General features: G+C 44.6%; 1 protein-coding gene across 2 annotated transcripts in view; it reads right to left on the reverse strand.

Annotated features, from left to right (window-relative positions):
* Positions 1-3,955: 3,955 nt before the first annotated feature.
* gopc (golgi-associated PDZ and coiled-coil motif containing) overlaps positions 3,956-14,713 on the reverse strand; it is a 75,621-nt gene continuing 64,863 nt past the window's right edge. For both annotated transcript variants that reach the window (XM_038799672.1, XM_038799671.1), the window contains 3 exons: positions 9,987-10,151; positions 9,316-9,496; positions 3,956-8,140 (listed from right to left, as the gene is read on the reverse strand). In XM_038799672.1, coding sequence (XP_038655600.1) covers positions 8,022-8,140; positions 9,316-9,496; positions 9,987-10,151 — 465 coding nt within the window. In that variant the 3' untranslated portion in view covers positions 3,956-8,021. The remainder of the gene's footprint in view (positions 8,141-9,315; positions 9,497-9,986; positions 10,152-14,713) is intronic.

A 14,713-nucleotide genomic window follows, 5' to 3' on the forward strand; every position in this document is an offset into this window, starting at 1 on the left:
AAACCAAGATCCTTTTATTGTGATGCAGTAGGATGGCAATCTGATATAGAGCACATTATCATGGAGTCTTGCTACATACACTTTGTGCTGACCAATTACATGTACGCCGTATTACCCTCTAACTCTTGTTCTCTAGACGGCTGGATGCGCCTCTCTTTTTATATACAGGTTCCAGGTCCTAGGAGATTTAGTCACGTGACTAGATTCAAGCATTCACACGATTTTATACAATTACTGAGTCCACATCAAAATCTATGATATGAAAGAGAATTTTGTGCCTTATACCTGCCACTGAGAGCACTAATTCACAAACATCAAAAGTCTCTAGCGTTCTCGTGCTGAAGTCTATCATGATTCCTGACCGATTTGCAAAGTCTCGCTTCACGTTTAGCTTCTGCAAAATATGTCGACTTACAAGGTTGGCTGCCGCTTTAGGATCAAAGTCGCACCAAATGAAACTATCATTGAGCATTACCTTTGATTTGAGTACAGATGTGAAATCGTTCGGAACATTCCTGCTTTGTTCTGATCATGCTTCCATCTTTGTTTCTGTTAATCATGTGGTTTCTCAGCACGATGAGATCAATGTAAAATTGTTCTTCTGTGTTGATTTCATCTATAGCATGCGCCGCTCGAGCATAATCTAAGCATTGCTTTGCAAAGTGCCCAACACGGCCACATCTGGAGCAGGCTTTTCCATAGGCTGGGCATTGCCATGGGCGATGTCGAGTGCCACATTTGTGGCATGAGAGGGCGACGGCTCCTGTCGATCACTTAGAATGGCTGCCCACACTAGGACCACGTTTCTTTACGTGTTAAATGCGCTGACTTCTTCATCCTTTTTGAGCAGAGTGCACTTATTCTGTGTGCAGCAATCTTGCTCACCTGGTAAATCTTCACTATCTTTTCCAGCACCAAGTCTTCCTTCTGCAATAGTATAGCCCGAAGCTTATCATCAAGCAGCCCATAAATAATTTGGTCATGGATTAATGAAGCTTTTAAGTCGCCTAAGTTGCATGACTGGGCCTTCAGCCTCAGGTCTGTGACAAAACTATCAAATGATTTGCCAGATCTCTGGGTACGCATACGAAAGGGTCTCGATCCATTGCAGTTCGTCTATCACTGCAACCGGTCGACAGCAGATAGTATCTCCCTGGCTCTACAATCAACACTCGAACACCTCGACAACAAGGACACCTACGTCAGACTGCTGTTCATAGACTACAGCTCCACCTTCAACACCATTATCCCATCAAGACTAATAACCAAACTCTGCAATCTTGGACTTGGATCCCTCCGTGTGCAGCTGGATCCTTGACTTCCTCACTAACAAACCGCAATCTGCTAGGATAGGCAACAGCACCATCTCCACATTAGTCCTCAACACTGGGGCCCTGCAAGGTTGTGTGCTCAGTCCTCTACTCCCAATACACGCATGACTGTGTGGCAAGATTGAACTCCAACTCAATCTGTATGTTTGCAGATGATACAACTGTTGTGGGCTGTATCTCAAACAACGACGAATCAGCCTACAGGAGGGAGATAAATCACTTGGTTGCATGGTGTACCGAAAACCACCTCTCTCTAAATGTCGGAAAGACCAAGGAACTGATCATCAACTTCAGTAAGCATAGCACAACACGCACTCCCGTCTGCATCAATGGCTCTGAAGTGGAGATGGTCGATAGCTTTTAAGTTCCTGGGGATCACCATCACCAACAGTCTTCTGGTCCACTCATGTTGATGCAACAGTCAAGAAAGCCCAACAACGTCTCTACTTCCAATGGAAGCTAAAGAAATTTGGCATGCCTGCATCGACTCTCTCAAACTTCTACAGATGTGCCATAGAGAGCATCTTATCCAGTTGCATTACAGCCTGATATGGCAACAGCTTGATCCAAGATCGCAAGAAACTGGAGAGTGTGGTGAACTCAGCTCAGTGCATCACACAAGCATGCTACTCCCACATTGATTCTGTATATACCCCCCCCCCCCCCCCCCCCCGTTGCCTCAGGAAGGCAGACAGCATTATCAGACACCCCTCCCACCCAGGCATTGCCTTCTTCCAGACCCTTCCATCAGGCAGAAGGTACAGAAGTCTGAAGACCCGTACATCCAGATATAGGAACAGCTTCTTCCCCACAGCTACACAACTCCCCTCGGGCTGACCTGTTCCCTGTAAGGACACCATTCACGATGCCCTATACTGCTCTTGCTCGGGTCGTATTTGCTTTGTTTGGCCCTTTGTTCTGCACTATAACCAATTACTGTTTGTCGATGTAACATTTGTCAATGTTCTCTGTTGACTATTCTCTTTGTCTACTATGTACGTACTGTGTACATTCCCTTGGCCGCAGAAAAATACCTTTCCCTGTACTTCGGTACGTGACAATAAATCAAATCACATATAGCGCTCAAACATTTCATTCTTCGTGAGGGAACAATGCTCATTGAAGTGCTTCCTTCATCAAAGTTCCTCTGATCCCCCTCATTTTCAAAGACAAATGAGTTACGTAGTTCGAGCGCTTGTGAACCTGCCCATGTTAGTAGCAATGTGATTCACCTTTCATCAGGCTGGGCCCGCAGACCCATAGCCAAAACATAAAATTTGAACTGTTTGAAAAGCCTCGTTCTCACCTACGTTACCGGATATCTGAAGCTGGAGGGGGTCCTCAGTCCGTCCATCTTGAACTTCAACGTTTTTAAGCATTGGGTCGCTTCAAGTTGCAAATCACCAGACCAGTCTTCAAGCCAAATGCCTGACGTTGTCACTACTGTTACCAACCTCAAATCTTCAGCACACCTGGTACCATGTTGTGTTTGGTCCCTTGTACTTTATGAAGAACTCACCAGACAGTTTGATCTGTCCAAACCAAGATCCTTTTATTATGTCTTGTGCTGTAGGATGGCAATCTGATACAGAGCACATTATCATGGAGTCTTGCTACTCCTCTGGAACGTACACTTTGTGCTGACCAATTACATGTACACCTTATTACCTTCTATCTCTTGTTCTCTAGATGGCCAGATGTGCCTCTCTTTATATATGACCTTCGTCTTGAGACCACATGGTGTGTCTGTACCACCACCAGTTGGTTGGAGGTCTCTTACCATCCAACTATGATTATGGCCAATAGGCTTTCACCACAGTAAGTTGTATAGAAACCATGAGCGATATATATTCTGATGCTTTTGGAGTATTCAGGAATAGTCTAAAATGGTAAACTGTTTAATGTAGGATGTCAAGTTCAAGCACGAGTGGAGGGAACAGGATGTTAGCCACAGCCTCTGAAATTGTCCTAAATATTGCTTTGCATAAGAAAACTCTTTTGGTGTATATGGCTGGCAGTTCAGAGTTGGTAACATCCTTACCAAAGCCTCTCAGAGCAAAATTCTTAAGGTCAGAGAAATGAAAGTCCTGCCCCCAAAATCGAATCTAGGCTCACATCTCTAAAATGAACCAAGATGAGGGAACTGAATTATTTGTGTACAAATGCCCTGCTTTGAGATAGATATCTGTCATCTATGTTTCTCAATATGGCGACTGGGGGCTTTTCACAGTAACTTCATTGAAGCCTACTCGTGACAATAAGTGATTATTATTATAATCCAAGAAAGCAAAGCTTAACAGAATATATTGAAAATACTAAAGGCAAAGAAGGAATTTTTCATGTTGAATGCAATGCCAACAGTAGACATGTCACCCTTATTACAATTTGACATGTGAAATGTCTTTCAAATTTAATGATTTGTAACTTTTAGGAAGTCCTTACTTGATTTGTTTCGAATGCAGAAAATGGTAAGAAAAACATACAACTGCCCCAAATTTGGTATCAAATGGCTGGTATGCAAAATGGAACACAAGTTTATACTCAATGAAGTACCATGCACAAACATCCCTCACCTAGATTATCATAATTAAATCGTAAGCACAAATAACTCCAATGGTCCCTGCTTTTGTCTTCCAATGAATCTTTATGGACAAAACCTGCTTCACATTTAAAGAAAAACTTTCATACAAAGGCATTTAAAAAAAAACACATTTGCTATTACATACTAATTTTATTGGCTGTAATGTTTGCTTCCTATATGCTCAAAAGTGTTGACTTTTATGTACCAGTATTCATAAGATATTTCATCTCAATATACAGGTGTATATATTATATGAATTATATTCATAAACATCAGAACAGCCATCTCCCACTGGGGAAAAAATATATAGAGGGAGAATTAAGAGAGATCCCTGAAATTCATTTGGACACTAGAAGGTTAAGTGTAATCATTGAGAATTTGAGTATAGCTTTTAACCGGCACATCAGTCTTACCTATTTGTTTTGCAATTTTGATGTATCCATTAAGATAGGTTATAGAGTACAGATGCAAATACTGGCCATTAAGGTAACCAATTTTGAAGTTTCTAATTAACATAGATTTTGCAGAAATGTAGCTTCCCTGTCATTACCTATTCCAGTGGGGCTATTATATCAGAATCATACATGGGAAAAGTTAATTTTCAAGTTGAAAATTATTGGCATATACTGAGGAATATATTTTCATACACACTTAAAAAAAAAAAAACATTTTACGTAGTAAGACAACAATGTACAGAGCCATCCATCCTTCATTCTCTAATGACATTTGAACTAGAACAAAAAAGGTGCAAAATATTTCATATACATTTCTTAGGTGTGTCTATAACATCATAGAATCAGAACCCATATTTTAGATACTTTGAGTGGTTCTTTACACACTTGGTTGTACCATCACTATTACAAATCTTTGAACCATTAGCAAAATATTAGATATCATCTCCTACTTGTAACATGGCAAGGAGACCACATTTTACATCCACTCCTTTTTATAGGTTAGTTATGTTGTACATTTTGTGCTGATACAAAGCAGTTTTAGCTTTGCATTGCATTAACATCAAATCTGTGGTGCAACTCAGGTGTGTTGCTTAAATTGCATTTGGCATTTCCAGCAGGTAGTCTTCAATCAGAGCAATAAAAACCTAGGAGTTTTTTCAAGAGCGATAAAAATTTTGTCAGCTTCATGCCAACATTAAATTTTAACTCTACTTTCAAGACAGCTGTGCAGTATTTTGATATTGCCAATCATCGACTGAATAGTGAATGTTAATGTAAATCTGGTCCACTCGCTCCACACTGCTGTCAACATCCCTAAGACAGTGTAGTTTCCTTGAGCAAAACATTGGTTAGAAAAACTGAAATGGAAGAACTGAATGATTAACAGCAGTTATATTTAAATTTGCTCCATTTTCTAACGATTTGATTTTTTCCTTCGAGTACCAATAAGAAAATTCTTGAAAAAGCTAATTGGATGCTAATTGATGAAATAAATGAATGAGGTCTTTAAAGTGAATATAAACATTGCCGATCAGAATATTCCCATGTTATTTGTATTGTACTTCACAGTGTAATTGGATGTTTCTTATATAAATTCACATTTGCAGTTGTTTAGCTGTAACTTTCAGCCTATTCTCCCACACCCCTTGTTTTCCTTCATGGGTATGAAAGATGTAATTTCCTTCTTCGCAAACAAAATCACTTTTTCCATTTACTTTGGCATATTGTAATTGTACTCGGGTGTGAAAGTACAAAATAAAGCAATACTATTCTCATCCGGGTGCAGTTAAGACTTCCCAATGCACAAGGAAATGAATATAAGCTATAAATATATTGGCGTGTTAAACACATGTAAACAATAAGTTAACAGGTCTTTCTCTTTTCCCCACCGTTTCATTAATATAGCCAGAATGAAAGACGAGGCACAAATCTCTGAAGTAAATGAAAGTCACTGCTAGTATTCCAGTGCTATGGGAAAAATATAAACTAAACAGAAACCAGCAGTTATGTAAAAGAATACCGAAGCATATTATGTAGTGGAACATTGAGATGAGAAGTTTTCCAGATGAGTAAGAGTGCCACTGATATGAGTATTATCTTGGACATTGTAAAATTAAATGTATACGGTAGTTTTTGTACAGCAAACTTGATGCATCAAAGACACTCTATGCATTATATTTGAATGCTTGTTAACTGAAGCCGATTTGCATTCCTTTAGATGTATGACAAATTTATTACCCCACAAATTCTGAGCATATCTCCATCTACTGGTAACTTATCATGTATTGATCAAAAACTTAAGAACAGGCTTTGCTTCTTGAGTCATATTCTGTTGATGCTTCAGAAGCAATGGAGACTCAAAGATATTTAAAAGACAAACCATCAAAAATAATAAATGGATGTATTATTGAAGAAAATTCCTTCCAGCTGTTTTAGCAAGCAACTAAGCCCAGTGTATAAGCAGAGCATTCAACATATTTGTAGACAAGTCATTTACAGTATCACTTTGAAGCCATGAAAAGGGGTGGCGGTACACAAAAATAAGCATTCACCATAAACTGTAACTTTATAAATAGTTAAAAATCCAATAAAGATGTATATACAATAGAGTTGCTTATACAAAAATGGCAAGGAGACCACTGGTGCAGTTGAGAACAAACTTACACTATAAGTGATGCATTTGTTTAATTCTAATATATAAATAAAAAGAGTGCGAACTCCATCGTGTAAATATAGGGGCAAACAGGAGAAGTATACTTTTCTCGAGTTTGTGTTCAGAAATGACCTTTGTTATATGGAAAATAAGTTAGCAATCTGAAATGCTATTTTTCTCTCCACAAATGCTGCCTAACCTACGTATTTCCAGCATTTTCTGTTTTAATTTCAGAAGTGTGTGTACTTATCTGCTATAAGTACTGTAGAAGTTTGCGATCATCCAAATTCTTGTCATTAGCTGAAAATCATCCTTTAGCATGTTTAATATTGGGCATTGGGAATTTGGTCTTCATACTGTGCCTACACTATTTGAACAATACTGTACCAGGATTCATGAGCTAGTTTGAATCGGTGCAGTGTATCAAGTGATCAATACGTAGAAACCAGTACATGCAACATGCTTCTCTTCCAAGGCTCCTAAAGAAGTGATACTATATCGAATATACCAACATCACCTTAACTTTACTAGATGTTCCATTTTATACCCTTTTCAGAATAACCTGATAATTACAAATAGTGCATTTCAATTCTGGTTTGGATATACATAGGAACTGAGTACTTACAACAATGTAATTTGTCACGGTATCTTTAAATAATTATTACTACTGGATTAGGAAATGTACTCTAACAAGAAGTTTTGTGATCCAATGAGTTGGAGGTATACAACCTAATAATCTACATTTCCTTAGCTCATTATTTCTGTATCATCTTAAAGTTTAAACACAAGATCACACTTTTACGATTTGTAGATATTAAACTAATATGTCAATTCCTATCTAGATTAATAGCAACATTTAATGCAATGCAACTACATTCTTTCGGGACAAGGCTAAGGGTCAGGATTGTACCTTGAGGAAATCCAGTTAACAGTTCTGCATATATTTAAAAACAGATTAGATTTTCCAATTAATTATGCGAACAATGAGAAGCAAATGCAACGTCATCAATTTTCGACAAAGGACAATTTAGAAGCAACATCACAGAAAAAATTAACAATGCAACTAACAGGATGAAAGTGCTTCTTGAGCAGATATTGTGTGCAAAATAACCCGAAAGGAAAAGTGCAGTGGGCAGCCTGAAAACATCCCAAAATACACTGTTTAATTTTAACTATTAAGCTAGCACCTATTATATGTTGGCTCCCTTTAGTTTCAAAGTTTCGCTTGCCTGTAACTTCAGAACACCTATACGATCAATCAAGTTTACTTGCAATGGGTAAAATTACAAAATGAAAGTATTTTCGTACATGCAGAACCATTAATAATGTAACTCTATGGTATATTTGGAACTCCTTGCCACAGAACATAATCATGGTGATCCCTAATAGACATTATTTTCAATATAGGTATATTCAGTTGATCACATTCACACGATGTTCCTTCTGTATCGTCAGTCAAATGCAGAAATACCACGTTAATGTTCAAGTAACATGGTGATAACTTAAGGTGAGCATTCTGCACAATCTTTTTGTTTGGGTGTTGCATCTTCTGAAGCTGTTTCACTGCTTGTTCCTGCATCCCCATTTAAGATGGCATCCAAAACCGGTTTCTGTTCTATCACTTGAAAAAAAAATCAGCATTAATAGCTTATCCAAAAAAATGCATGCAAATGCTATAGATGATTTAGGATTTAGGTTTATGACAATTTTTTACCCTGCAAAAATAATGTGTTTGTATTATTGAATCACATATTATAATGAAGCATATTTTCATCTGCACGCCTCATCAAGGGCAGCACAGTGGTTAGCATTGTTGCTTCACAGCGCCAGGGTCCCATGTTCGATTCCCGGCTTGGGTCACTGTCTGTGCGGAGTCTGCACGTTCTCCCTGTGTCTATGTGGGTTTCCTCCCAGTTCTCCAGTTTCCTCCCACAAGTCCCGAAAGACGTGCTGTTAGGTAATTTGGACATTCTGAATTCTACCCAAACAGGCGCTGGAATATGGCGACTAGGGGCTTTTCACAGTAACTTTATTGTAGTGTTAATGTAAGCCTACTTGTGACAACGATTATTATTATTAAAAGTCAAGGTGGCACATTGTTGAGAACCTGTTAGCAACTGGCAATGATCATAACAGTATAGGCTTGGCCTACAGAATGGGAAATATGTAGACACTTTAGCAGGCAGAAATAGAAACTAATTTTGAAAATGCAACATCAATTAGAGAGTATTCACCCAAATATTCAGTTGATAATGCTAGATTATAATATATCCACAGACCAAAAAAGTCCCAGTCTGCATCGAGTAAGGTACATATCAGCTGCACAACATTGTGCCAATGATGGCCTTAATCACCAAGCTAGGAGAAAAATCAACCAGGCTTCATCCTGCCTGGTGCATAAGCATTTGATTTTGGTAGAACAGAGCTTAACTGTTGATGTCCTCCATTTTTCACTACCCTGCGAATGTCAGTCTAGACTCAGAGAACTCGGCCAATTCTCAGGTGGACGTGACACACTATTTGAAGTGAAAGCAGGGGTCGCGAGTCCTGGCCAAAATTTATTCTTCAACCAAAATTACCGAAACAGATCTGGTTAAAATCACGTTGCAGTTTATAGGATCTTGCTGTGCACAAATTGGTGCTGCCTGTCTACAATATGCCGTTAATTGCACATCATTGGTTGTAAAGTGATTTGAAATGTCCTGAGGGTGTGAAAGGTCCTATGGTACTGTGTGTGGCAGTTAATATCTTGGGGTGCCTCAGGACTATTCAAGATGATAATGTTCAAATATCTACCTGCTAGGGGTTTGGCGTCACCACTTCCATCATTTCTGCCGACAGCTGCATTTCTACTTTCCTCCAGCTCATCGAGATACAAGCGATAACGATGCCCAGTCTCATCCTCATAATCCACATTTTCATCATCAGAGTCTATCTCTGGAGCAACATACACCACTTCAAACTCAATCTCGCCTCTCTTTAAAAATAGAACAAAGTTGTGCTTTCAGAAAACACAAATATTCCACAAGGCAACATCAAAAAATGTGTTTGTAACTTTCTATTCCTGATAACAAAGCAGAGTTATGGAAATATAAAAACCGACAGCATTATGTGCAAAGACTGTGGGTGGGATTCTCTGCGGCATGCCATTCACTGGCAGTGGGATTCTCTGGTTCCACCGCTGTCAATGGGAATTCCCAATGAAGCCACCCCAGACCGCAAGGAAACCCATGGCAGGGGGTGCTGGCATGAAGCACTTATGTAAGCATGTTGGAATTATTTATTTTCGCCTTCCCAAGAAGCTTTGTAGAATCAATGCAGGAAATACACAGCAAGCCCATCAGCATCAGTTTAGCAAGAAGACAGATTATAATTTCAGGTGCATTGCAAAGTGCATGTTAGAACTGGACAGTGGCAAAAAACCGAAGCCTTATTTTAGCAACCACATATGTAGTCAGTTTAGTTACCTGCTGGGAGAGAATAGTAACAGCTTCTTTATGTTTGGCATCTCTTAAATTGATTCCATTAACAGCTAATATGGCATCTCCAACATGTAGGCCACCACATCGCTCAGCAGGTTGAACTGGGTGGATTTCTGATATTAGAATTGGGACTCCATGCTCCTTGCCACCCTGTGTTATAGTTAGAAAGCAGTAACATTTAGTTCAAATCTGGACAATGCACTTCTTTATTTCTGACCTCACAAATTAGCCATCATTTGGTTTGCTACAAAACTTTGTAATGACTCCTGCTCAAACACATTAAAGTCTAAATTCTACTTGTAATTTAGTCAGAATTGTAAATAGCTGATCATATCCAGCTGTGAAACATATGCGGCCGGATTCTCCATTTCTGGCACCAGGCCAGGATTAGTGGACATCTACGACAGCAAAACACATCCTGCACCTGGACCGAGTCAATGACCTTTAAGAGGCTAGCACCGGCTCCATGCAGAACACTATCGATTCCAATGAGAAATGGTGCCAGAATCGCCGGGTCAGTGATTGACACTCAGGAGGCTGACAAGCTGCAGCCACATATGCACACTTCACTCTCCACACACACCATCCCAGCCAACAAGATGGCAGCAAGACACGCAGCCCTGAGGTTCACCGAAATGGAACTGGAGACCCTGCTAGACACCATGGAGGAGAGGCGGGAGATCCTGTACCCCGGAGTGGGAAAGTGGCTGGCAGCCGCCGCCGTTCATCAGGCCTGGATGCAGGTGGCAGATGTGGTCAGCGTCATAGGCAATACCATCCGGACCGGCAAGCAGTACAGGAAAGAAACGCACAACCTCCTCAGGGCAGCCATCACTGTACCCCTGGCACCAATCCCCGTCCCACACACCCATGACCCCCATTGCACCCCAGAGGGCGGCCGAACCCCTACCTTGCACCACATGCTGGCACCCATACCGACTGCCATGGCCAGGTGTCTTGGCAACTAAAGCCACCAGCTACTCACCTTCTCAGCTGCATGCGTCGATTGTCTAACACTGTGCGTTTTCTATTTCACTCCCAACCCCCCCCCCAACCAAGGAGAGAGCTGCTCAGAACCACCAGGAGCGGGAGAAAACTGGAACAGGAGAAGACTGGAGAGGGACCGCCGGACCTGCTGCGCCTCAGCGCAGCAGAGCAGAGGGCCTGAAGTAAGGACAGTCACTGGGATAGAGGTCGACATCAGGCGAGGAAGTGAGATCCCGCTGAGTTGTGGTTCCCCATGGCACGTGTCACCCCCCCCCCCACACACCACCACCACCCTACACCCTCCCCAACACACCCCATTCTCCCCTCCCCAAAACACCCCCACTCTCCCGTGATGCAATCATGCGTCTTGCAGGAGCTTCTGGCGATGGGGCAGGCCCTTTTGGTATCCCACAACCCCAGCCACAGCGACAAGAATGACACAGACACAGCCCTCGACCTAGAGCACAAGTCCGGGGATGACACTGATTTCCCGTCACAGCTGTCTCCAACACCCTCCACCATCCCAGGGACAATGACCTCAGTTGGGCATGTTAGACACAGGCATTTAAAGTGCAGAAGGAGGCCACTTGGTTCATCGAGTCTGCACCGGCCCTCGGAAAGAGCACTTAAGCCCACACCTCCGCCCCATACCCGTAATCCAGCATCCCATCCAATCCCTTTGGACACCAAGGGCAATTTAGCATGGCCAATCCACCTAACGCGCACATCTTTGGGCTGTGGGAGGGACCCGGAGGAAACCCACACAGACACGAGGAGAACGTCCAGACTCTGCACAGTGACCCAAGCCGGGAATCAAATGTGGGACCCTGGAGCTGTGAAGCGACAATGCTAACCACTGTGCTACCATGCCGCCCAGTGAAGAGGCTCCTGGGGCACTATCTGGTGTGCACCACACACATGCTCCAGTACAGCAGCTGGAGGTAGGAGCTACCAAAGGGCAGATAGTCAGAGGAAGGGTCGACCCTAGAGCTTCTGGAATGGACAATCCCATCGATTGTGGAGTTGCAGAGCCAGGGACTAAATGAGGGGTTGTTGGCCAGCATCAAGCACCTGCAGATGCAGTTGGAGGAGCCCACCCACATGCAGGAGCAGGAGTGGTGCCGACCATGCTTGCCACCCAGGCCAACATCGCAAGTGTGGCGTCCACAGTGGAGGCCTGGCGGGAGGGGGTGAGGGCGAAGGTTTTAATTATAGATCAACATGCCCAAGGCCTGGAGCACTCTGTGCAGGTGCTGTTCGAGGCCAAGGTCAGGGCTGCCCTCCCACAGGCAGCCATATGCCAGAACCACCAGGAAACCGACTTGGCGCACCCGAGCATGGCCTAGTCACAGCGGGCCATGGCTGAGAGCATCAGTGGCATATCCCAGTGCTGGCCGACGTGGCACAGACACAGAAGGAGGTGGCGCAGTTGATGTGGCACACACCCAGAAGGTGATCCCAACATGGTGTGGCACAGTCCCAGACGTAAGTGATCCACTCCCTCTGCTCCATGGCTGCGAGCATGAAGACCCTGGTTGAGACGGCAGTGGGCCTCCAGGACTGGCAGCGCCAGTTGGCGGGGGAGCCTCAGGGGTGCTCCACTCGCACGACTGTAGCCCGGAAACCATCGGCCAGCCCGAGGTGGTGGGAGGTGGTGGTGCTGGGGCCCATTGCCGGTGACTCCCGCAGGGAAGGTGCCGGAATCCCCCCCCCACATCCTATCACGTGGGCAGCAGGCAAAACAAGGAGGCACCACGCCACTTGGGACACCCGAGCAACGGTCGGGCCCATCCAGGCCTCGTCGCCCCAGAAGACAGCCGCAACAGAGGACCCAGGTCACAGGGCGGGAATGACAGTACGCCGCCTCCACTCCTGATGTACCATCTGGGGAGCCACCTAGGCATAGTGTTAGGGCCCATAAGGCCAGATAAGTAGAGATCTCAGTTGGCACTAGAGCAGGGCATGGTGGTGTGGGAATAGGGTAGAGGTATGGGCTTAGGTAGGGTACTCTTTCCAAGAGCCGGTGCAGACTCGATGGGCTGAATGGCCTCCTTCTGCACTATGATTCTAGTGATAGGGGCTAGGGTACAAATCTGTCTATCTGTTTTCCCATTAAATACCTGTGCACAACATTACAAATCGGTGTCAAGTCCTCTGTCCTATGTCACATGTTGTGCAGCCTCCCTTGCCTGCCCAGGCCCAATGTCCTGCCAATCCTCGACCTCTCCACATCCTCCTCGTTGGACGAGGTCTGGCATTCATCCTCCTCCTCCAGCATTTGCCCTTCTGCTGTGCGATGTTATGGATGGCGCAGCAGTTCACCACAATATGGGTGGCCCTCCCAGCGCTATACTGGTGGGCCCCTCCAGAGCGGTCCAGACACCTGAACCACATCTTCAGGATGCTGAAGCACTGCTCGAGCACACCCCTGGTAGCTGCATGGGCATCGTTGTAGCGGGTCTCCGCTTCAATCTGCCGTCTCCGGATAGGTGTCCTCAGCCACGACCACAGAAGATAACCAGTCACCCAAGAACCAACCTCCCCCACCCCAGCCGGGGGTGTACCTCAAAAGAAGCCAGGAACCATTGAGTGAGCCAGGATCAAGGCGTCCTGCACACTGCCTGGGTATCAAGTGCATCATGCGCAGCTCATGGTCACACACTAGCTTCACGTGCATCAAGTGGAACCCGTTTCGTTTGTGAAGAGTGGTCTGTCATCTGCAGGTGCTCGTAGGCTGACATGCATCATCCTCTGGACCCAGGCATTTCGACGATGGTGGCGAATCCCACTGCCCGGGCATCCTGGTGGGCTTGGTCCACATTAAAGTGGATGTATTGTGCCGACTGGCATTTAGGGCCTCCATGACAGTGCGATGCACCCGTGCACCAAGCTCTGCAAGATCCTGGACAGGTCCCCACTCAGCACCTGGAAGGATCCTGTGGTGTAGATGTTCAGGACGACTACACTTTGATGGCCACCAAGAGCAGGTGTCCTCCCCTCACAGTACCAGGTGTGCCATGATCTGGCACTGTTTCCCTGCTCAGCCGGAGTCTTCGACGGCATGCCCAGTCAGGCAGGTCTTCAACTGACAGGCGCTGTCGGCACACGAGGCCTCCTGCGGCAACTCCTTTGCACCTCCCTCTCCGCCTCCTCAGCGATCTGTTGGGCAGCCAGCTGTCCATCCTCACCAGCTGCCTCCTTTTCCTATGTGGCACACTCCGCTGCTGCAGCTGCCTTCTCCTCAAGCAGCTCCAGCTCATACAGCCGCAGTGCATCCCCCAAGGCTGCGGCGACTAGGAGGAAGGCCACTATTGCTGGTTGTATTTCAATATCTATTATCTGCAAGAGATGAAAGGGCGACATATTAGCATGGTGCGTATCCTGTGCCCAACCAGGTCCACTGAGCTATGCAGTGGACCCAGATGGCACTGCGGTGTCCCTGCCCCAAATGTCTCCCTCTCTACCCTCCCCCAGAAATACTTGCACTATTGGGGTCTCTTGCCCCGGTGCCCGTCCCTGCTGCCAGGGGTGCCATCATTTCACACTGCCTTTGCCAGGAGTACTCTCTGTAGCCCCTGTCCGGCATAAGGGCTACTGTGGGCATTGCCCTTGGGCAGGCCGCATGATGTCCCGCCGGCAGGGGGGGGGGGGGGGGAGGAGAAGAGTCGACGACCACGATCCATCGGGGACTAACCCCAGTGGAAGTGAAGAATACCAGGTCAGGC

Source organism: Scyliorhinus canicula, chromosome 6 (genome assembly GCF_902713615.1).
Source record: "Scyliorhinus canicula chromosome 6, sScyCan1.1, whole genome shotgun sequence".
NCBI lineage: Eukaryota > Metazoa > Chordata > Chondrichthyes > Carcharhiniformes > Scyliorhinidae > Scyliorhinus > Scyliorhinus canicula.